This window comes from Canis lupus, chromosome X (genome assembly GCF_048164855.1).
Source record: "Canis lupus baileyi chromosome X, mCanLup2.hap1, whole genome shotgun sequence".
NCBI classification, from domain to species: domain Eukaryota; kingdom Metazoa; phylum Chordata; class Mammalia; order Carnivora; family Canidae; genus Canis; species Canis lupus.
The window spans coordinates 39,820,431-39,845,968 of NC_132876.1; the positions used below are offsets into that span (position 1 = coordinate 39,820,431).

The 25,538-nt window shown below is 39.7% G+C and overlaps 1 protein-coding gene across 17 annotated transcripts in view; it reads right to left on the reverse strand.

Annotated features, from left to right (window-relative positions):
• Nucleotides 1–25,538, reverse strand: part of PAK3 (p21 (RAC1) activated kinase 3) — a 267,243-nt gene that overhangs the window by 66,637 nt on the left and 175,068 nt on the right. For 12 of the 17 annotated variants that reach the window (XM_072816521.1, XM_072816518.1, XM_072816519.1 and 9 more), the window contains 5 exons: nucleotides 16,726–16,826; nucleotides 14,087–14,149; nucleotides 12,431–12,475; nucleotides 11,148–11,301; nucleotides 9,087–9,124 (listed from right to left, as the gene is read on the reverse strand). In XM_072816521.1, coding sequence (XP_072672622.1) covers nucleotides 9,087–9,124; nucleotides 11,148–11,301; nucleotides 12,431–12,475; nucleotides 14,087–14,149; nucleotides 16,726–16,826 — 401 coding nt within the window. The remainder of the gene's footprint in view (nucleotides 1–9,086; nucleotides 9,125–11,147; nucleotides 11,302–12,430; nucleotides 12,476–14,086; nucleotides 14,150–16,725; nucleotides 16,827–25,538) is intronic. The other 5 variants (XM_072816526.1, XM_072816525.1, XM_072816528.1 and 2 more) reach the window with 2 other exon arrangements.

A 25,538-nucleotide genomic window follows, 5' to 3' on the forward strand; every position in this document is an offset into this window, starting at 1 on the left:
ATTCAACATGGATTTTCTACAATCATGTATAAACTGATGGAAGATCCATAAGGTGTAATCATATATCTAATCAGAGACAGCAAGATTTATCTACTGTAAAAAGGAAGATAACTTAGAATTTATAAGAAAGTATTTGAAAGAATATTTGCTTGCCCTGATATACATACTGAATGGTTTAGACTGAAATTTATATGCTTAGTTAATATTGGTTTTCTTATGTATACACCTATATTTATTCTTAATTTGGCCAAAATACCTACACTATTATATTGTACTGTGGCTGTGTAGAAAGAAACATGTGTTAATGACATTGAGGTTTTAGAAAAAAAATCCATTTCTTCTTTGAAAGACTAACTCTTCAGAGCATTTCAGTGGGCACACTTAGAAATTGCCTTTAGGTTATTGGTGTTTGCTTTGAGATTATTCTGTTCCAGAAAGTTCTGCTTTCTTATGCCAGCGGGGATCAAGAATGCACCTAATCACTGTTCACTGGTGGAAGGGTAGAACCTGCATATAAACTGGCTACCTTTTATATGGTAAAGCTATCTTACAGGCAAGTATTATATAATACTATATATTATATATAGGCAGGCAATATAAACCATGCCTAGAGTAGTTAGCTTTACCCGGGCTTATGAAAATATCTGAAGTAAGAAATAAATCATTGCCTCCAAAATGTGACAAAAAACTATAAAGTCTAAAGCAATTAATGTCTAATTACATGTCTATGAAGAATAACTATAGGTCAACTTCACTTAGTGACTTCTATTTAGTAATTATGGAAATTTCATTAATTAAAAACCAAATTGTAGGGCAAGCCCAGGTGGCTCAGCGGTTTAGTGCCGCCTTCAGCCCAGGGTGTGATCCTGGAGACCTGGGATCGAGTCCCATGTCGGGCTCCCTGCATGGAGCCTGCTTCTCCCTCTGCCTGTGTCTCTGCCTCTCTCTCTCTCTATCTCTCATGAATAAATAAATAAAATATCAAAAAAAAATAAAAACCAAATTGTAGATTAGATTGTCTTCTTCAGCAACAGCTCTTGAGTTGTCAAAATGATTTCCAATAAATTATACCTAACCAAAAATTTAGTGTTACTTATAATCAAATAATTTCAAAATCAATATTAAAAATCACTTAAAAAGTTCATAGCAAAAAATTATTTGGGGTAGAGGAGCCCTTTAATATATTTGATACAATGCATCATGTGGCCTCCATAAATGAGAGTATATGTATTGCCTATAAGGATCTGAAAATTGCCCTGGTGGCAAATATAATGGGCCTAGGTCTAGGCTTCTCAGACTGGTACAAAAACCAATCAGACTGGTACTACTGACCAAAAGGTAACCTGGCACATCTCAATTGTTGCTACTTCACTAAAGAAGATCCACCTGCAAAACTACACTGTTTAGTATTCGTTACTATCCTCACTATTCTCATTTCATATGGGAGACATTCTGCATCCCCGAGGATGGTCTAAGGGACTGTTAGAAAAACTAACACCTTTCATCTTCTGAAGGTTTGTAGGGGAGGAGGGAGACCAATGTTTCTGTTTATCTAAGACTAGACACTATACTGTCACGTTGGCTGGTTGGTTGGAAAGAATGCATGGCCTTCAGTGGACATTGTGTTTTGCATGGTGGTCAGGCCAGAGAGCATTAGCTTATCTAGAACACACCTAGAACACCAGGCGTTGGCACTGAGAACTGAAATCCGCATTATTTCCTGGCCCCGTATTGAGTAAGACCTGGACCAGCATACTTCTCCATCCCTGTGTAAATAATACTGGGGCTAGGCATACTTTCTTTTCCCTGTGTTACACAGCATCAAATGAGAGTATATTTTCCTGTTTTTATGTTAATACTGAGAAGAAGCAAAAATAGCAACTTCTTACTCCATGAAATGCTTGTTCTTGGAAGATAAGACTGAACCAGCTGAAGTATTTTACTTGGTACGAATAACAGCTTGCTCACCAAGACTCTCTTGAAGTCTCTCACTTCACCAATCTAAAGTGATTTCATCATAAACACTGCACAATCCTAACCTGTTCCTTGTCTTGTAAGACCTGCTTTAAAATCACATAGCCATAGGGCAACTGGGTGGCTCAGTCGGTTAAGTGTCTGATTCTGGATTTCCGCTCAGTTCACAATCTCAGGGTCCTGAGATCGAGCCCCGCGTGGAGCTCCACACTCAGTGGGGAGTCTGCTTCTCTCTCTCCCTCTGCCCCTCCCCCTGCACTCTCTCTCTCAAATAAATAAATGAATTTTTAAAAATAAAATAAAATCACATAGCCATGCCCTAAAACCCTGTAAAGTTTCTCCCTGGACATCTCCTTTTTAAGACACTGCTAAAACCCTCTAAAGGGAGGGCTCTTTCTTGGTGCTAAAGTTTAATAAACAGCTTTGCTTATTAACAGGTTTTGCTGGTGGTCTTTTTGGGAGCCACAAGTATAATATTGCTACACTCTTCCTTCTAGGTTGAGATTACTATATCTGTCTAAGCTTGAAAAAAATACAGATACTTTGGTTGCTCTTCAGATGATAACCAGAGGGGAGGGTGGTGGGGGATGGGTGAAACAGGTGATGGGAATTAAGTAGTGCACTTGTCATGATGAGCACTGGGTGCTATATGGAAGTGTTGAATCACTACATTGTACACCTGAAACTAATATTAATTACACTGTATGTTAACTGTCTGGAATTTAAATAAAAATTCAAAAATAAATCAAAAAAGCCCAAAAAGGAAAAAATAGATGAACAACAAGTAAAAAAATTTTTTTGTCTTATTAAAAATCTGGGATACATTTCTTGTGCCACACAGTGGGGCAAAGGAGGTGATTCTCTACTTGAGCAGGATCCTGGGGTCTTTTAGAATTCTGAAGTGTTTGGACAATCTCTTCAGAAAAATACAGGTAGGTATATGCTTTTCCATATAACTTCAAGGGTTCATAGATTGTAGGAAGCCCATCCGTACAGACTATAAGTTATTAAACCCTGCTCTAGAGCATATACTAGCTAGAGGAATTACCTTAGGAAACTCTTCTTCCTTTGAGCTTCATTGATAATGGCCAAAGGAATTAGAAGTAAGGACCTTGGAGGCTCTAGATAATGCAAAGTGTGGTCTGTGGGCCACTTTTCAAAGGAGGTTAAGATACAGATTTCAGGGCTCCATTCCATTTTGACTTGCACACTGTCCAGGCAATTTTGACACACACTGAAGTAAAAGAACCACTAATATAGATGAACAAAATAAATGCGTACTTCAAATCAAAAGCTCAATCTGTGTCAACTGTACAAGTAGCCTAAAATTGAAGAGTAGGTCCCTGAACAGTATTTAGTGTTTAATACACTCATACCAAAGAAACTACCATGAGTGAGCAGTAAACTAGATGTCACAGGATTATGGGAGGTATTGCTGAATTCAATATTAGTTATGTGGTCATTAGTTTAAAATATCTAGTGAATAAACTGCTTCTATGTTAATTCCCACACAGGCTACTAGAGGACTCCAAAACTGATCGGTTTAGGCTATGTCGATTAGGGATAGTCCAATCCTATTAAATCAGATCTTATGGGATAGCTAGGTCTACTTAGGAGTGTTTATAATGCAAGAAAGCATAAGCAGTGTCAAGTGCAATCTCCCCCTGGAACCATAAGGAGAGCACAAGGTGCTTTCAATTGTCCATTCCTAAGTAGCTGAGTCCCACTGAAGAGGTCCAATCTAAATTTGAGCATCTAATCCAGTTCATTCGATCAATACAAACCCAGCCTTAGTTAAACGGTTTAGTGAACAACTACACCTGGAAATCCTGCCAGCCCTTCAAACTCCAAACTGGCCAATAGAAAACTCAGCATCTGCTCACAGAACTTTGTAACTCCTGAAAGATAGCATCCTCACCCTTTTGGCCACCGTCGTACCATTTTAGGTCTGCAATCAGCTTCGACCTTGACCTTTCCTCCAGCATCCCAAAATCCAATCAATAACCTAAACATTTCTGCAATTTGAACCTCATCTCCACTCCTACTGCCACTATCTCCCTCAGGACCACCTTACCTATGGGCCTGGATGCCTGCGCCACTCCTCCAACTGGTCTCCCTTCACCCAGCCTCACCTTCCTCCCCCCCTTTTTTAACTGAGGTTCGATTTGCCAACATACACAGTAACACCTAGAGCTTATCCCATAAAGTGCCCTCCTCAGTGCCCATCACCCAGTTACCCCATCCCGCCGCCCGCCTGCCCTTAAACTACCCTTTGCTCGTTTCCCTGAGTTAGGAGTCTCTCATGTTTTGTCACCCTCTCTAATTTTTCCCACTCATTTTCTCTCCTTTCCCGTAAACTCCCTTTCACTATTTCTTATATTCCCCATATGAGTGAAATCATATGAAAGATCTAAATTAAATGTGAGACAAGAATCCATCAAAATCCTAGAGGAGAACACAGGTAACACCCATTTTGAACTTGGCCACAGCAACTTCTTTCAAGATACATCTATGAAGGCAAAGGAAACAAAAGCAAAAATGAACTATTGAGACTTAATCAGGATAAAAAGCTTCTGCAGAGCAAAAGAAACAGTCAACTAAAAGACAACCCACAGAATGAGAGAAGATATTTGCAAATGACAAATCAGATAAAGGGCTAGTATCCAAGATCTATAAAGAACTTATTAAACTCAACACCCAAGAAACAAACAATCCAATCATGAAATGGGCAGAAGACATGAACATAAATTTCACCAAAGAAGATATACTCATGGCCAACAAGCATGTGAGAAAATGCTCCACATCACTTGCCATCAGGGAAATACAAATCAAAACCAGCCTCACCTTCCACCCTTAATTCACTCTGGACATGTGCTGTCAGGTAACTGTTCCCAAGGCGTATGCTTTATTTGCCTAATTCTCCTGTTCCAAAAAACTCCAAGGGCTTCTCTGGGAAAAAGCCAGATTGATTGATTGACTGATTTCTTTCTTTCTTTCTTTCTTTCTTTCTTTCTTTCTTTCTTTCTTTCATTTATTTATTTATAGTTTAAGCTTTACTTAGTTAACATACAGTGCGATATTGGTTTCCGGAGTAAAATTCAGTGATTCATCACCTCCATACAACCCCCAGCGCTCATTACAACATATGCCCTCCTTAATACCCTTCACCCCTCTAGCTGGTACTCCCTGCCCACCTCCCTCCATTAACCCTGTTTGTTTTCTACCTTTAAGATTCTCTTATGGTTTATTTTCCTCTCTCCCTTTCCCCACCCCCTTTCCCTATGTTCAGCTGTTATGTTTCTTCAATTCCACATAGGAATGAGATCATATGGTATTTGTCTTTCTCTGAGTGACTCATTTCACTTAGCATAACACACTCTAGCCCTAGCCACATCATTGCAAATAGGCCAGATTTCTTAGAATACCATTTAAGGGCTGCTATTGATTTGGCTCCAAATTAATGCTCAAGGCTTAATTCCTAGGATTCCTTTTCTTGCATCTGTCTTCATTCAAACCACCTTTTTGTCCTCGTGCTCTCCTTACTACTGTGCCCTTTATATGTTTTTCCTTTTGCTTAGAATGCCTTCCTTTCACAGATCCAAATCCTACCTGACCTTCGCAATCTAGCTCAAATGTCACCTTTTCTATGAAGCCTTTTCCTTTAAAAAAAAGATTTTATTTATTCATGAGAGACACAGGGAGAGAGTGAAAGGTAGAGACACAGGCAGAAGGAGAAGCAGGCTCCATGCAGGGAGCCCGATTCAGGACTCAATCCCAGGACTCCAGGATCGTGCCCTGAGCCCAAGGTAGACACTCAAAAGCTGAGTCACCCAGGCATCCTTATGATGCTTTTTTCAACTCAACATTCAACATTCAACAAATATGTACCATGTAAGTACCCATGTTGTACCAGGCACTGAGCTTAAGCCCTTCGAGACCAGGGCTTGCTTCCTTTTTCCTCCCCAGCTGAAAGTAATCTCTTGTCTCTGAGTTCTCAAAGCAAATGGACGTATTTTACAGTATGTAACATGGTCCATATTGTATTATGTTTTTTTATATACACACTTCTCTTTCCTTACCAGAATGAGCTCCAGATTTCCTAGTGTTTGTAAGAAGGCACTTGATAAATATATGTGAGAAAAGTAAATATCCAGTTGTTTTATTTCCCAACAGTGAGAACATCATTGTTTTCTGATTTGGTGGAATATTTTGATCATTATGTAGATTTAGTTTAAATTCCACAAACAAAACCAGTAGAAGCAAGCTCAAAAGAAAGGGACAGTATTTCGGGAGATACGAACTATTGACAAAAATAAATATCAATCTAAAGACTGTCCTAGCAGATTAGTGTTTAAAATAACTGACCTACCTACCTAAAAAAATACCAACTATTTCTTTGCCAGAATACCCAGCTAGTATTTATTATACAATAATGATATTAATTAAAGCAAGGGCAGTAAGATAAGTGTAGATCATGTAAGGTTGGCAGTTTTGCTTTAGCTTACATTTAATAAACATAGAGTATGTGCTAGGTGGTATACTAAGTATATTTATGCATTATCACATTAAAAATTCATACAATAAGACTAAACATCTATGTACAGAGCCTTCATACTTTTTTATTTTTATTTTTTGATAAATATTTTATTTATTCATGAGAGACATAGAGAGAGAAGCAGGCTCCCTATGGGGAGCCTGATATGGGACTCGATCCCAGGACACCGGGATCACGACTTGAGCCAAAGGCAGATGCTCAACCACTAAGCCACCCAGGCATCCCTATTTTTATGTTTAATTGTGGTAAAATATACATGGCATAAAATTTACCATCTTAGCCATTTTTATTCTTATTTTTTTAAGATTTATTTATTTATTCATTAGAGACACACAGAGAGAAGCAGAGACACAGGCAGAGGAAGAAGCAGGCTCCATTCAGGGAGCCCGACGTGGGACTCAATCCCAGGACTCCAGGATCAGGCCCTGGGCTGAAGGTGGTGCTAAACTGCTGAGCCACCCAAGCTGCCCTTAGCCATTTTTAAATGCACAGTTCAGTAGTGTTAAGTATATTCACAGTATTGTGCAACCAATCTCCAGAACCCTTTCCATCTTGCAAAAATTGAACTTTGTATACAGAGTAGTCTGTAGATCATATAAATAGAATCATACATTTGTCTTTTAATAAATGGATTATTTCACTTGGTATAATGTCCTCAAGGTTCATCCATGTGATAGCATGTATCAATGTGTCAGAATACCCTTCCTTTTTTTTTAAGGGTGGGCTCCATGCTGAGCATGGAGCTTGAACTCATGACACTGAGATGAAGACCTGGGCTGAGATCAAGAGTTGGACACCCAACCAACTGAGCCACCTGGGTGCCCCAGAATGTCCTTCCTTTTTAAGGCTAAATGATATTCCATAAAAAAATGATATTCCATGGTATGAATATACCACATTTATTTATCCATTCATCTGTTGATGGCCACATGGGTTCCTTCTACCTTTTGTATACTGTGAATAATGCTGCTATGAACACGAGTGTATGAAAATATGTTTGAAAACCTGCTGTCAGGGCACTTGGGTGGCTCAGTCAGTTAAGTGTCTGCCTTCGGCTCAGCTCGTGATCCCAGGGTCCTGGGATCAAGTCCTACATCAGGCTCCCTGCTTCTCGGGGAGCCTGCTACTTCTCCCTCTGCCTCTGCCTCTCACTCTCTGTCTCTCATGAAAAAATAAAATCTTTAAAAAAAAGAGAGAACTTACTGTCAATTCTTTTGGGTATAAATCCAGAAGTGGGATTGCTGGATCCCATGGTAATTCTATTTTTAATTTTTGAGGAACTTCCCCACAATTTCATGGCCTTTACTCTTTACCATTAATGATCTACTACTATCACACTTGTCACCCAGGGTGACATTAAGCAGGCCAGCATCTGTCCTCTATAAAAGGTTGTTATCCATGACTCTTCAAATCAACAGTTAGGAAACTCTCACTGATGTTAATTATTTCACAATAAAATCACACAAAGGTTAGCCTTGTCTAAGATAATTTTCTGTCTCATGTGTATGGATATTCTTGCAGATACTCTATCACTTCTAAGAACTTTGAACTCAAAAAAAATAAAATAAAATAAAATAAAAAAAATAAAAAAAAAAGAACTTTGAACTCAGTTACTTATTTTCTAGGCTCTGATAAAACTATATGAGTTTGGGCAAAGTCACTTCCCCCACTGGATCTGTTTATCAGAACAGGTGACACTCAAAAGTACAGTGATATGACCTCAGATGAATTATTTTACCTCTCTGAAACTCATCTTTAAAATGGAGACAGTGATTAAGACTTACCTAATCTGGTGGCAAGAAAGGTTAAGTGAATGCATACTGTTATTATATCAGTGCCTGGCACATTGTAAGTGTTGAGTAGAGAGAAGCCACTATCATTATGATTATTATTTTCAAGATTCTTTGTGTAAAAGAAATAGAAACATTTATTTACATAAAGATTCATACATGCATGTTCATAGTAGATTATTTACAATAGCCAAAAACTGCCAATGGTCCGGAGAGCCTTCCATGGGTAAATTGTTAACCAGAGTGGCACATCCATTCCATGGAGTACTACTTAGCAATAAAAAGGACAAATTACTGATAACACACAACTCGGATGAACCGTAAGAGCATTATGCTGAGTGAAAAAAAGCCAATCCCAAAAGGTCATATACTATATTATTTCATTTACATGAAATGTCCAGAAAAACAAATCCATACTACCAGATTAGTAATAGCCTGGAGCTAGGGGATGGGGGTGGGATGGGGAATAACTGTAAGCAGGCATAAAGGAACTTAGGAGGTGATAAATGTATTCTAAAACTGGACTGTGGTGACAGTAGCACTGGTATATACATTTATCTACACTCATCAAACTGTACGTTTAAAAATGGGTGAATTTTATAGATCTAAATTATACCTTTAAAAACTGTTTTTTAAAAGAGTCTCTAAAAAAAAAAAAATAAAATAAAAATAAAAGAGTCTCTATCTAAACTGAATCTGTACAATGGTATCCTATTGGACTGCCAGAAACACTGATCACCCCAAACCATTTTCAATTTTTCACTTACCGAGGGATGGGCAGCTATGTATCCATGTGCGCTTTTATCTGAAAAGAAAAGATAAAGATATCACATTTATTTTATGAAGTCTGCCTCATTTAGAAACCAGACTTAATAAACAATTAAGTTGTATTAATTATTTTGTATTTTGTATTAATTAATTAATTTGACCAGAAGAAAATTCTCCTATTCAATATTGAATAGATGCTATGACAAATGACATCATTGTTCTGAAAATAACTCATATCCTTGCAAGGTTCACCATGTCATTTTATAGACCTTAATAAAGGCCTCCAGCGAATCTCATCTATATGTGTAATATTGAGATTACTTACTCAGATTTAATTTATTTGAGAGAGTGCATGTGTGCATGAACGTGCATGCAAGCAGGGGGAGGGACAGCGGAAGACGGGAGAGAACCCTAGAGCAGACTCCCCACTGAGCAGAGAGCCCGATGCAGGGCTCTATCCCAGGACCCTGAGATGGTGACCTGAATCGGAATCAAGGGTTGGATGCTTAACTGACTGAGCCACACAGGTGCCCCAAGATTACCTACTCCTGATTGGTATGAGTCTATACATATCCAGAATTTCTCCCTTACTTCCTCCTTCCCTCTCCTCCTCCCTCCCTCCTTCCTCTTCCTTCCTCCCTTTTACTGTCCCTTTCTTCCTTTCTCTTTCTCCTCCCCTGCGCTCCTCCCACCCTATTCCTCAGTCTCAACACTAGAACATCCACAGAATGTCTGGTGAGTTTCACTCAGCTCAAATACTAGAATGATGCATTTTTGGTTCTGGTCACCTGTGGTTCTACAGTGGGCCCGGAGGGCAGTTCTAGACTTCTTCACATTAAGCACTGTTTGAAGTATCACTAGGATCTCTGAGACATTTCACTCCACATGGAAAACGAAATACCTAAAAAGCTCTCCTTGATGGCTTTTTTTCCTTTTAGGTTTTCTCCATTAGAGAACAGCCATCAAGCAAAGCAATCTCAGTCAAAAACATCCTGTGGAGCACATGAATTACTATACATTTTAAGTTTGGGCTTTGACATTTGTTAGAACCAAATGAGACACTCCTCCCCTTCTAAGTAAGTCCTTGCACTATTCCTGAAGATATTTCAAGCCTACTCTATATTAAAACCAATGCTGAGAGATAGGGGCACTTTACAGCTGGGGCACTAATGATAGGATTCTCTTCTTTTTTTAGATGTTAAATAATAAGTTGTTCTAGAAAGGCAACCCAGATCATCTTTCTCAAAATGCAAAAATGTTTGGCATATATTTTTCAGTTGCTTACATGGCAAATGTGAATGTTCAAGCTTCAAACAAGGGCTGGGCCTACATGCTAGTAAATGAAGTCAAGATTTTGCCAGAACACAGACATTTTAATTTCTTATAAATAGCCAGGCATAATTTCTTTTTTTAAGCTTGATTTTGAGGTTGGAACAAAATGGCAACCACAAAATGTGTGCTGTATCATCACAGTATAAGTCAATGAATCAAAAGGATAAAATACATTTCAGGAGACCATGTTTTGATTCATACACCTCTTATTTCATGGTCACTTCACAAGGCCTGATTCTAAGTAACTGTCTTCTTCATTCCAGTGCAGAGACAGAACAATTGTGATTGAAACTGACAACCACTGCTTCACTGAGCAATCCCCCTCCTTGAGTTCTAAACACACCCAAGTAGTAAACCTCCTAATGTCAACTTCAACTTCCAGAACATCTTTCAATTTACTGATGTTGATGTCATTTGGGGAAGGAAGTAGAACTGAGGGCAGCCCTGGTGGCTCAGTAGTTTAGCGCCGTGTTCAGCCCAGGGTGTGATCCTGAAGACCCGGGGTCGAGTCCCACGTTGGGCTCCCTGCATGGAGCCTGCTTCTCCCTTCTGCCTGTGTCTCTGCCTCTGTCTCTCTCTCTCTGCATCTTTCATGGATAAATAAATAAAATCTTGAAAAAAAAAAGGAAGTAGAACGGACTTCAGATGCCCTACAGGCATTCTGTTCTAATCCCAAGGTCCTGAGATAAGAATTACTTCTCTCTTTGATACTTTGGATTTACTCTTACCTCCTGATGTAAAGCTCATGTATTTCTGGTTGTTGACTGTTTCTTTGGAATCATAGAATTTGAGAACATCGAGAACAGCTTGTGGGTTCTTCTTCTGTTCCAGTTTTGTTATGTTGGAGGTTTGGAGTAACCGTGCCCACTGCTCAGGGATCCCCTGTGGACAACCAAAGAGAAAGAATGGAGCTCAGAACATTCAGCAGCTGCATTTTTATGTTCCAGTAAAGTTCTTCACCAAGAAGCCCATGCTACCTGTAGGATTACACTTGGGAAACTGAAGTGACACTCTAGATTTAAAGTTAGTAACTTAATAATGCAATCATTCTCTTTTCTAATTAAAACACATAGGTAAAACTAGGATCCAACTTAAAAAGGGTGGGTGGGAGTATGACTGTGATAGAAAAAAAAAAGCGCATGAAAATCACCTCCATATTAATTCTGCTCATCCATGAAATGATGTTTACGGCTTAGCTTATTTTTTCTGGCGACTCAGGGCAGACATAGCAAGACTTCTCTAAATTTGTGCACAGTGTAGTATAGTGCAGATCAATGGATTTTATATGACTGGAATAACAGAAGCTGTTTCTGGGCATGTTATTAATTGGGGGATCATTCCGAATAAAAGAAAAGCCTCACCCATGGTCAGTTTACACTTTGTGATTACAAAATGCAATTTGGCGGGGTGGGGGTAGGGTGTCAAGGGCTTTAATACAGAGGGGGACTGAGAAGAGACCAAAATAGAATAGTGGAGGAGCCACAGGCACGGAGATGCTAAATAGTCTCTCCTCTCCTCCCTCCATCCCCTCTTTGTTCATTGGCCACATAGAACCTGGGGACTATGACGACCATGCCGAAGCCTGGTGAGAATTGGCAATAATCCAAAGCATTTAGAGCAGAGAGGAGGGAGTATTTGGAAATCTGACCAAGGACAATTGCACGAATTCCACCAGAAGGTTAAGTTTCACATTGAGCATTTAGCATTCTTTCCCTACGTGCTCAGCCTACGGACGTCCCCATTTTGTAATTGTACAGACTCCAAGAGCAACTTGGAGTGAGAAACAGACACCCCATTCCTAAGTGCATCTAGACACAATTTATGTGGCCTGGTCCTACGAAGTCTCGGCAAGACAATGTGTGACGTGGGCCTCCAGAGTTTGGGAATGACAACAAAAAAGTGAGATAAGCCAAGCAACAATTCTACTGCACACACATGAACCTGCTGCTGCAGTGCTATGACATCTCAAAGAAGCACTTTGATGCAAGCTTCTTTTGGGCCTGTGACGCACCTCTGGGAGCTTCCCTGGGCACATCTGTGAGCCATAGAGATCTGGCTGTAATGGACGTAAATAAAGAAAGAAAAGAAAGTTAAAACAGAATGTGGGACAACTTAGAAGGTGGGAGGAGATGAAACCAATGGGTCTGAATGGGGAGGGGGGTTAATCCCTTCTAAAGTGGGGCGGTTATGAAAATAGAAAGGTTTTAACTAACGCGGGGTGGGGGCAGGACAGGATACAGGACAACGGATTTAAGAAAACAGAAAAAAGACAACTTTCTAATGTTTAGACGCATAATTTCCACTTTGGGCCAGATGCTTCCTCCAGAAATACACAATAAGAATTACTGTTAAGTGAGTGACCAGAGAAATTACCAGAAGGCAGAAACATGACTTTGGAGGAAAGAAGGATGGCATCATGAAAAGCTTGGACAATAATTTGTAAGTCTGTATTTACGACTGGGTAATCACAAGTAGCCAATGGCCATGTGATGAACTTACAAATTTCAATTCCCAATTCTGGTGAACCATTTCCGGTTTCACAGTGGAAGTGTCTGTGTGGCTAAAATGGACAGGATGGCAACATGGTGATGCTAAATTTAACTTCATTCTCATTGATGCGACTCTTCCGCATGTTGCACCTAAAGTCGTGACTGGTCTAGGGAAAACTAGATTATTAAGGATTTCCCACGCAGCCAGACTCTACCTTTAAAAAGTTTCTTTAGGCCAGGGAAAGGGAAACCATTTCATTTCAAGCCATATATGAACAATTTCCATTTTAATGCTGCAGTTCTAAAGTCGCACTTCCCACAAAATAAGATCGGATATAAGATAGCAGCTTTGTCTAAAGAAAGATACTGTCTCCAAAGCTACAGAGACATGCTTCGACCCAACTGGTTTGATTTGGGATATAGGTCTTTGATTTCCTGGCATTTGGGGTCACTCCAAGCACAGTGAAACGACACTTTGACATGCATTAATCACGCAATTTGATGCTAAAGCCTTAAGCCACATATTTGAACTCAGGAGCCCATGCATGATCCCAGTTCTGATTCTAAGTGCAATTAATAGCATTTGGTTAATACTGTAATGGCCAAAGGAGTTATTAAGTGTTACAAAACCAGGTATGCGTTGCACATAACCACTAGAGCAGACATCACTGGCATGATCATTACCGTAATCATTAGAATATTTGCAGTTATACATTCTCATGGCACTTCTAAACTTTTGTGATACATAAATGTCTTGTGATCACTAGACAGCAGGAAGACATGCTGTCAATTGCAGAAGATCCTTCAGACAACTATACTTACCACATGACTACACTGCTGACATAGTCTCTTTTTTCTTTGATAAGTTGAGATAAACTAGTCCATCAATAAGACCTGACGCTTAAATTTGAATGTGTGCCACAGAGGCACTTAATCAGAAAGCCATCTCATTGCTCCAAATTGAGGTACAAATCCCAAAAGTTAAGACAGCTAATGGAGACCTAGAAGTATGAGCATCAGAAGCAGGAGCACATATCAATGCCTGACCACATGTACAAAAACAACCAGATGTACAACAAGCTGGGGATTGTCCGGTGTAGCCCAGGAGAATGGCAGCATGATACAACAGGCCAAGCATTTATCTTATCATGAGAAATGATCATTTATATCACTCATACCATTTTTCCCTCTGATTGACTTGAAGCGACCGTCACAGGTCTAGAGGTCTGGAAGGGGGAGTTCTGAAGTATTTAGGACAAAAATGGCAATATAAAGGGTAAGGACTTTTAATACTTTAGTATCCCAAATCTCACCTCCCAACCTACTTTGAATCTCAGGGCCCAAGTGCATACCCAAGCATACAAGGTCATATGGGCCAACTAGCCATAGGACAATCACCAAGCGGCACACCAAATTGGAGTCCAAATATTCACAATGACAGGCCCTTGGAAGACAACTGAACAAGACAGTTCAACAAATTGCTCAAAATGCAACCTAAGCAACAGCAATAATCAAATTTAGTAATACATCCCTCCCCCTCTGTGCACACATTACATTAGTGGTACCGTGGCAAATAGGACCCGATTTTAAATGCTACCAACAACATGATTTTAAAAGCTTATTACCATTTGGCATTTTTTAAAGTCTGTAAGTGTAAACCATAGGTAAAAAGAGTTAAAAAGGGCAGAATGTGGCATCTTTAAATATAATGTACGGACAAGTAGTTTCTTTCTTTCGTTTTTTTTTTTTTTTGGACAAGTAGTTTCAAAAGACCATCATGAGGGCAATAAGTGCATCAGATTTCCAAATTTAGCCTATGTCTGTCTGTATATTCAAAGGATTTCTAACAACTGCCTGCCTCCAAACAGCTGCTTTATTTTAAATTGGGTGTCAGGGAGGAGGGGGAGCACAGGTTTTGGTTGGATTTGGGTTTAGTTGCATCAAACTGTTGTTCACAATTGGAAAGAGTGTCCATCACATATCCCACCCTTCTAGTTGGTTCTTTAGGTTCTAAACAACAGCAAAGTGAAAATGCAGTCAGCAAGATGATGGTGATTCACTTTTTTTCATTTCCATTCAGAACCCAAAAAGAACAAAGCAAGAGCTAAAGATAGATTAGATCACGAGATGTCAAGCAAGTTGGAAAGAGCGGAAAAAATAAAAAAATTGGAAAGGAACCAGAATGTCACACAAGAATAGTGGAGGAGAAAACTTTCACGTCAGACCACAAAAAGGAAGGAAAAAAATGGTATGACAGCAATAAAATATAAGTTAAAACAGAGAAAAGACACATAGAAAATAAAGAATGTCAAAACTAGAAACATAATGTTCTTAAAACAGGGAAGAGTTATTGGACAAAATTTATAAATTTTAAGTGCTCTTACTGTTTCAAGTGTCAAAAAAGTCATAATATCTTTGCTCAGATTATAAAAACTATTTATTTATTTATTTATTTATTTATTTATTTATTTATTTATTTATTTATTTTGGTGGTGATGGTGTAATGGTAGTGGTGACAGTACTCAAGGCCATTTGAATAAAGTCTTTGACTCTAGTGATGAAATTTGTTAAATCTTACCAGTGTCTCAACTTTATCAATGTTAGTACTTCTTTACATTCTCTTCTGCTTGTTACTGAGAGTACAGAAATAACCAGCTCACATCACTTTACAAGGCCAAGATGTTTAGTCAATTGTGATTTTATTCTCATATTGCGTACTTCCAGAATTGAAAAAAAAAGGGGGTATCTTGGCTGTCAATTCAGAGACATGGTTTGCTTCTTCAAATCCAGTTGATTTGTCCCTTGCCCCCTTTTGGTTCACTGAATCATAGGAGTTTACTTACTAATTGTCAAGTTATGAGACGGAAAATTTAATTATTTAACATCTAAAAGTATCTCTTACACCAAGAACTCAAGAATCGGTGGTGATATTATAGAAGTTTTTTTTCCTGAATGCATTAAAAATTACTCATTATCTCAGAATGTACATTTTTATTGAGATCCTTACTAGTATGGAAAAAGGTAGCTGATCCTCCTGGGGACATATTTCTAGCCACATCTTTTCCTTCATCCATCTAAAAACAAAGATGCCAGATCTTAAAACACACACACACACACACACACACAAAATGACTGAGATCTTGCACTATTTGAGCACTACAAATATCCAAAGAAAGGCTGACTCTATAGCTATGGTCTTTCTGGAGAATTCTTATTGGATTGTATATATGTAAGCACATAACCACTAACGCACACATGACTATCCATAAATATTCTTCCTGAAACATGGGGTTTGTTGTTTTGAAGGCCTATAAAATACACCTGTTAATAAGCCTGAAAATAAGCTACATTCTTAAAATCAAAGGGAAGAGCAAATCAATTTTACAGAATTTTGGTTAGAGTGGTTAGCTGATCTGAGTAATCCAGGTTCCAATGTAAAGCCTGAATTATTCAGATGGACTGTCTTCACTGGCATTCAGATGGACTGTCTTCACTGGCCAACTCGAGTCAATGATTCTCTGATTTCACTTCAAACAATAAAGAAGCTCAACAGTCTACTAGGACTACCTCTCCTGTGCCATGGAAAATTCACATTTTCAACATCAAGTTGAAGACTAACAATGATCAGACATTTTTATGATGGACAAAATAATTTTGTCAGTACTTTTCGTGTGATTGACTAGGCATAGTCCATCTTCCTTGAAATCATCCAAAGCATCAAGCCTGACATTCTGGGACATGGACATGATTTCTTGAAACCTGTTTTCACAAAGGAATTTTTTCATGGCTTGCAAAACACAATAAGGAGCTTACTTACAGTGAACTCCCCGGTGACTGCGTCAAACCCCACATGAATCGTATGTTCAAAGTCTGAAGGAAGAGAGATCTCTGGGCGTTCTTTCTCCTTCTTCTTATTGGCTAAAGGCAAAATGTTGACATGTATTTATTGGGCATATAATTTTATCTTCACTAAGTTGTACAATTAGGTTCATCGAAACAATTACAAAGTTTGAATAATTGATTCCAACACAAGCTTAACAGTATTTAGCTCCACAAATTATAATTTCATCTTGCAGAAGTAGCTGAGAGTTCGACAAAACTGTTACATCCAAATAATTTATACATTTCCAAAATTTGGTTCAAACAAAATTTGTGGTCACACGGATTTATGTCCTTTACCAGTCTAATAATGTAACCAATGGGTACCTAAGTGTATTGTGTTTAATTGGCTTTGTCGGATCAAACAGGACTTATTAAAGAAGAAATTCATTATGCTCAAGTCAAGCTAAGGCTTACTATTAGAATGAAAAAATAGAAAAGTGCTTAAGCTATGTATAAAAGTGTTATGAATTGTTTCCACATTAACCATACTGAAATATCAAGCAGCTAGAACTTATTTAATTTACATGTGTACATTATGAAGCATATATTAATAGACTCTTGGTCTTCTTTCAGTGAGAATAGCATTGCTAGCCAATAATGTTACACATCTTTCTTTATCATTAAAAATGTTTTTAATCATTTCCTTTGCTAGCAAAAAAAATACAAATTGCTGCTTTTTATTGAATTAATTTTATTTAGTTCTCAGTAACCTCAAATCAATGCCTTGGCTTAGTCATTCCAGTTAGTAGCTATTTTTCCGTGTCTCTAATATATTTTGTCATATTAGCCATTGAAAATCATTGTCCTCAAGTAGCAGATTTTTCATAGTGACACAATTATGAATAAACACATCTATAGTTAATATGTCAAAAGCCTTGAAAGATATTATCACTGGAGAAGTTAAGTTGGGAACAGTATTGAAATTAGTCTATCTTGGAACAGATTCCAGGAGAAAGTTACTATGGAAATGTAAAATGGCATCAAGTAGGTTCCATAATAGACATAGAAGCAGATCAGAGCACGTATCACTGATCAGGGTACATTTCACACTCCAAAGACAATAATAATAACACTCAGTCTCCTAATAATGGGAAAGTCAGCATGATTTGCCCAAATGAAACCAGTCAACCTCAGAATTGCCGGGGCGGCCAATTTAGAACATGCTGGTTCAAATAGATGTTTTCTTGGCCTGAATTTTGGACAGCATTCAATGAACCATATATGGATTACTGGTTTTGTGGGTTATCCAGGATAAATTCTAATTCAAAATCTTTCACGTTCAAATGTCACTCTTATGACTTCTTTTCTCTTTCTATCCTCTTTCACTGCTCCCTATTTCCAGCCAGAAGACAGAGAGATGGGGCAGAAATATGGATGTTCAAGGAGTAAGAAGATTAGGATACAGGATTAGGAAAGAAAGATTCAGAAGTGGGGTTGGGGGTGGAAGAGTAGACAAAGGTCACTCAGGGCCTCTGCCTGGCCATAGAACACATTAGGATTCATTTTGAAAAGTACATGTGTGCCATTCAACTTCACTTCCACATAGATGCGATTATTACAGTAAACCTACTTTACTGAGTATCATCCTAACTGAATAGGGAAGTGCAGAGTTTTTTGTTTGTACTACTACCTCCGCTGTTTTTTTTTTTTTTATTGAAAAGACCTAATTTTATTGCCCATTTAGTAACATGTTTGTTCCACAAACTAATTTCTCATAAAGCAAAGCACAACCTTTTCTTATAAATAATATAAATTATTTTATTTACAGAAACTTGTTACAAAACAGACTATTTATTTCTTCTCTTTTAAATATCTAAAGTAATTTTCTATCCCTTGACATTTGTTCATGTTCTATACAGCAGCCAACACAAAGTCCAGCTGAGATGCCCTTGATTATGTGTACAAATTATCAAACTATTCACACATTTTAACACAGGAGATTGCTTTTATAACCAAGCTCAAAAAACAAAAACAAAAACAAAACCGCAAAATGCTTTTCAAGGCCCTACATTCACACTGACAGTATGTAGTGCTCACTTAAATGATCTGAAAATGTAGAATGTTTTGCACAAAATGTAAAAATGATTATTTTTCTGCTAAACAACGAAACTTTAACAATCATTTTCCAAAGTTTCCTCCCCCACCCCCGCCCTCTCCCTTCCCCGGACAGAATGAGAGATAGTAAGCTATCATTCATATATTGGGTGGCCACCATGCAGGTATCCTAGCTACTCCTGGAACCGTGCGTATCCTTGTTTTTCCTCTCCCCTGCTTTCCCATCCATGTTGGATGAAGTTGGCTACCTCTCTTTTTACTTCCTTCACAATGTGATCTCCTCCTCCTTTGGTGACTGTTCTTTATTTGATTGGCATTTGCTTCTCCTTCTGCCTTTATTAATGCAGTCGTTGACTTTTAATAATCCTTTCCTCATGCTCGTTACTCTTGGAGGGCATCCACTCCCAGATACCAACCCATGCTGGGTAATTCACTAATCTGTGGTTGGCAGGGGTAGATGCAGGTACTGTGGGACCAAACACTTTATACAATTTGAGAGGTGAATGCTCCCTTTAAGGAAAAACAATGCAAGATGGCTAAGGTCCTTTTGAGGGCCCTGGAAGAGCCCCAGGCCAGTGAGGAGCTCTAGGGAAGCTTTATTCGCTTCACAGTTAATATACTCCTAGTGATCCTGACTTTCTTGGGGTCAAAGACTGCTCTGAAAATCTGAAGAAAGCTGTGGAACTTCTGCCCATAAATTGCACTGCACACATCTACACAATTTTGCATATAATTTCAGAGGTTCAAAACTCCCCCAAACTCCAGGTTGAGAACCTGTAGCTCAACTTGCATTCGTGATCTCTCTTGCCAGTAAACAGTCTTTCCTTACTTTCCATTAGTATTGGCTGAATGTTTGAAGCACATTGACTTAGCCATAACCATTCCACTTGGGCTGAGTGGATGGAATCTCTCTAGAAGGCTACCTGATTGCCAGTCCCTTACCAGCCTGATCATGCCATTCCCTTCACTCAGGGCTAAGTGTAACAAAGGCAGGAAGCCCAAACTTGCTCTTCTTCCAATGTCCACATACTCTCAGTGAAATGATACCACTAACCATCCAGATCAGAGAAGGATTCAGGCTTTACACACCTCTTCTTTGGGAGGCCCTGAGCAACGAGAAGATTATAATCCCCTTCCCCAATATATAATTCAAATAAAAACAATACTAAGGCTTAAAAAGGTAAGCAGATCCAAAAAGCTCCTGTACTCCATTGGTGATGAAGTTTTTCTAAAAACTCAATATATAAAGTAAAAATGTGGCCAGTTTTGGGGGCGCCCTGATTTGTGAGGCCTGTAGCACACATTTACTCTGGCTATGGGGTAATTCAGCACTGGACCAACTGCCCAAGCTATAAATTTGGGAGTGTCTTTGACTCCCACTGCATTTCTACCTTAATTGGTCCCCAAGTTCTATTCTATCTCCCAAACTCGTCTTGAATCTACCTTCTTCCTTTTGTCCCCCAAAACCATTACCTTAGTCTAAGGTACCAGTATTGCTCACCCGGTCTTATTGCTTCCAATCTTGTCCCTTACTATCATTACTTTGTGTCCAGAGTAATCTTTGAAGTCTACAAATCTGACCATATTCCTGCCATTAAGATCCTTAAACATGGGGATCCCTGGGTGGCTCAGCGGTTTAGCGCCTGCCTTCGGCCCAGGGTGTGATCCTGGAGTCCCGGGATCGAGTCCCACATCAGGCTCCCTGCATGGGGCCTGCTTCTCCCTCTGCCTGTATCTCTGCCTCTCTCTCTGTGTCTCTCATGAATAAATAAAATCTTAAAAAAAGATCCTTAAACAGCCCCCCATTCTACATATGGCAAAAGTTCATACTCATTAGCATGCTACCCAAGGACCTACATGATTTGCCCCCAGCTTACCTCTCCATTGTCTATTCTTGCCATAGCCCCCACTGTCCCATACCCATGTCATGCTTTCTAAACTGCTGGATATTCTCTTACTGCCAAGACTTTAATGCTAAGCCAAGGCCTGGCAAGTCTTACCTCTTACCAAGATCCCTCATCCCACACTTTGGGTGGGTAACTCCCATCAGTCTTTATTCTTGAAGACTCATTCTTGGGCTTCCTCTTCTTTTACAAGTCTTGTCCTGTCATCCCTCTGCAGACAAGGTTAAATGCCCTTCTCTTCATGCTCTGATAGAACTGTCTGGTACATACTCTGATCTTCGCATATATCAACACTAGATTGTTATTTCTTCTTTACATACCTGTCTCTCTAGCTAAAATTTGAGATACCTGACAGCAGAGACTGTATCTTACTCATTCTTATATTCCCTAGCACCTGGCTTATGTCCACACACTTAATGATTATCATTTATGGAACATGCCCCATGTGCAAAAAGTCCTTCTAGGGTCATCTCATTTCATCTCCACCACAATCTCATTAGGTAAACTTTTTTAGTATTTTATTATTGCTTTATAGATAGGTAAAAGTGAGAGTGAGGTTCAACCACTTGCCCAGGGTTACACAGCTGGCAGGCGTCACAGCCAGAATTTGAATGTAGGTCCCAACTGCATCTATAGAGCCCAAGTTCTTAACAGCTACACCATTTATTATTCAGTAGCATTTTAAAAAGCAACATTTTTGAGCTCTAGACTTCAGTAAATGTTTAGTGATTGAATGGAGCTTAGATGAGAATTTTTTTTGTCTTTCTTTTCCTTTTCTGGAATACTAAAATGTCTATCTCCCCACCAGAAAATTCTGTTGAGCACTGGTTGTTTATATTAAGATTCAGTCTAACTTGAATCTTGGCTTGATAAGACTCAGTCTGATCAGCTCTGGGTTGATGTTTGCAGAGAGCAAAAGCCCAAGTGAGTACCACTTTCTAAGTGTTATCACCCATACCTTACTGGAACATAGAACAAAGGTCACAGATTGCCAACTAGACCACAGACTGCAAAGTGTTTGGCCTTGGGACCCTCTGGGTGTGCATGAGTTCTGGTTATAGCTCTAGGGGCCAGTGAACCTCCCTATAGTCTCTCATCCTGACAGCTTTCTCCATCCCACTATATGTTAAAGAAAGAAAAGTCTCCACCCCAGTCATCTGTTATCTCCTCTATGCCCTACCCCAATCAATGTTCTGCATTTCCCCAGTGGCTGCAGCTTATTCCATTACCAATTCCCTTACAATTCTTTATATAAGATAGAGAGAACCTCATCCCCAGAGATTCAGATTCAGTTAGTCTGGGGCAGACCCCAGCACCCTTAATTTTTAAAGCTCTTCAGGTAGTTCCACTAAGCAACTGGGGTGGAGAAAAACAACTTTTAGATCTACTCTCCAATGAGGGTACCACTGCCTCAGATAATCCTGAAAGATACTGCTTATTCTTCCCCATCCCAAGTTCTTGGGCATAGAGGAATAGGGAAGGGCAGGGTTTTCCCCTTTTAATTCCAAACTGTTGATCTGAGATCAGTACTTCTTCATTTGCCTACAAAAGCCCTTCCTTTGAGGTTACTGCCATTCAATGGTCTCACCCAAGTCCCCTTATCTATTGAGGACTCGACTCCGGCTCCCAGTCTTTCTTCCTGCCCTCAATGCTGCCACCACTCCGTGAAATGTGAGAGATAAATGGACATCGCTTCTACACGTTCTCCTTTTACTTCCTTGACTTCCCTCAGTTCTTTTTTTAAAATATTTTATTTATTTATTCATGAGAAACAGAGAGAGAGAGAGACAGAGAGAGAGACACAAAGAGAGAGAGGCAGAGACACAGGCAGAGGGAGAAGCAGGCTCCATGCAGGGAGCCTGACGTGGGACTCGATTCCGGGTCTCCAGGATCAGGCCCTGGGCTGAAGGCAGCACTAAACCGCTGAGCCACCCGGGCTACCCAACTTCACTCAGTTCTAATGAATTTCAGCTCCCTTCTACTTCAATCTGCTCCCATGGCCACCACTAACCCAGGGGTTCTCAACCAGTGCTGCTCATGAGAATAATCCATAGAGTTCTAAAAAAGACCAATGCCTAGAGCCCACCCAGAACCTACTATAGCAGGATTTTTAGGGGGTGAGACCTGGATAAATGATCTTCTACGCTCCACAGATGATGTGCAGAGTGGAGGACCACAGGTACCCCAGGCCTTTTCATGATCTGGAATGACCCTCTGCCCATTGCCAACTTCCTTTCCCATTTCTCTCACTGAACATTCCAGAATTTGTCCATTTTGCTCAAACTTCTGCAGCACCCTCTCCTCCTTGACTTTCTGCAAATGAAATGTTTTCACTTCACTGAGAAATGGAGGCCATCCATTTGGAACTCCTTTGACTTCACTTCCTGTCCTGCTCCAATTGCATTTTTCTCCAAGAGTAACATCTCATGTCTCACCGGAAGCACTGTCCCCTCCTCTGCCTAAGGTTTATCTTTCCACTGGTACTCCAGCTGCCAGTCCCTCTCACTTCACCAGGGGTCTCACACCACCAGTTATTGTCATTTCTTCCTGTATCTTCAATTTCTCCCTCCCTACTGACACTTTCTATCTGGCCTGCAAGACCTACTGAGTTCTCTTTTGTCCTTAAAAATGAAAACCCTCTGCCATCTCATATCATTTGCTCCATGCTAAATCTCAGCCTTTCCTTCTTGAGCTTAAACTTCTTGAAAAGGCAATCCAGACTTCCTTAATCCTCCCTCCTCAAAGTAGTGCAATGAGTCCCTGAGGTCTCAAATTCATCTCCTACTTGAAAATGCCCACTTTTCAGTCCTTATGACTGTTGATCCTTCAGTCAAAAGCAACATTGCTGACCATGAACTTCATGAAACCAAATCCTTTCTCCCCTCTTTCATGCAATCCTTTTCTGGAGCCTGTTCCTGAATTTCTGGGTCTTCTTTTGACTCTTTAGTATTTCTCAGGAGTTGTCTTCAGTCCTTATCTCTTACCAACATGCCTCTCCCTTCTGCCACCTCATCTACTTGTATGGTTACATTAGTGGCTCTCCGTGTGTATGTCCAGCCCTGACCTCTCTGGGGTACCCTGACCCCATGGGGTTGCCTTCTGAACCCCTATATTTCAATATTTTAAAAATTAAACTAATTTTCCACTGCTTTCTTCCACATAAAACAAGAAATTGCAACTCCTCCTGTGTTCCCTACCTTATCCTTCTGTTTCTCATCATCTGCTTAGTTTCCTAGCTCTGTTCATGCTTCCTGATCAATATTCCCTCTGTATTGTCATCTTCTGCTCTTACTGATACTGGCCCTGAGGCCAGGGTACTGTTATTTCTCACCTACATAACCCCAACAGCTTGATCTGCCTTCTTCCATCCCCCACCCCTACACGATCCAGTCTTCTCTTGTGGCTAGAGTGATATTTTGAAACACAAATATGATAGTGTTCCTCTGCTCCAGTGCATCCCCAATGCCTTCAGAATTGAATTCAAAGCCCTTAGCTTGGAATATATAAGCCCTCTAGGATCCTGTCCCCGATTACTTCCATGGCTCCATCTCCCACCCCCTTCCACTCTCACTCTCTGCATAGCTATTCAGAACTACTTGTGGTTGTATTCACAGAACCTCAACTAATAATGTGTCATGCCTACTGCCTTCATAATGCTGCTCCTTCTATCTGGAATACCATCCATCGCTTACATGGCTAGCTCTATTCCTTCTTTAAGACTCACCTCAGTTCAGGGGTCACTTCCTCCAAGAAGACCTCCCTGACTTCCCCTCAGTCTTGAATAGCTGTCTCTCCCCAGTGCTCACTTCTGTATTGCACTTAGCATGCTCAACTCTACTCAGTGACTGACTTGTCTGTGTCCATCACTGTGCCATCAGTTCCTTAAAGGCAGAAACTGGGACTTACCCGCCTCTGTATCCCAACATCTATCTAACACAGTACCCAATTCAATAAATACTTGATGAATAAGCAAATGAACAAACAAATGAATGCATGAATGACCTTCATTATGTGAAATGAGACCTGATATATGGAGACAGGTCTTGCCTATGTGCCATTATGTGTTCAAGGGTGAGGAGACTATGATCCAGGTTCTCTAAAAAGGCCTTGGGGTGGGAGGGTATGTTTTAAAGTACTCGTTACAGTTGAAGATGTTGATAACAGTACTGTTGCTGTCTTTTCTCAACAGCAGGGATGACTCTGAACTCATTCAGGCATACCTCTTGCGAGGTGCCATTTTGTGGCCAAAAGCATATATTGGCAGTACAGCCGGGCAGGGTTCAAGGTATAGCAAAGTGATCAATTCTCCCTCACATGAAATCCCTGGATGGTGCTATTCTTGCCTTCTGAAAGTGTTTCAGAAAACAGTCACCTGCATCTTCCTTGTAGAAATTCCACTTGTCATCTTCCCCTAAAATTCCTGGAAGTTTTGTTGGGCCTCCTCATTGGATGATGTCATATGGTCACATCCAGAATTGTAAAATACAATTCTCTAAAATAGAGCACCTTCTAGCTCCTTGAAAATAGAGCATGCAGGAAAAGAAAGGGAATGACAGAGGACAGACATAGGAAAATGCTTTCTTACATAAATGTAGCCTAAAAGCACAGGATAATGATGATTTTTTAAAAAGCAATGGAAAGGATGCAAGGTTATAGCATACAGCATTTAAAAAGTGACATTTAAAGCCACATTAATACAGAAAGCTCAAAGCAAAATATGGTGTAAAATGCAGAAATAATTTTTTCCAAAGGGACAACAAAACAAAACAAAACAGCCACACACATGGGC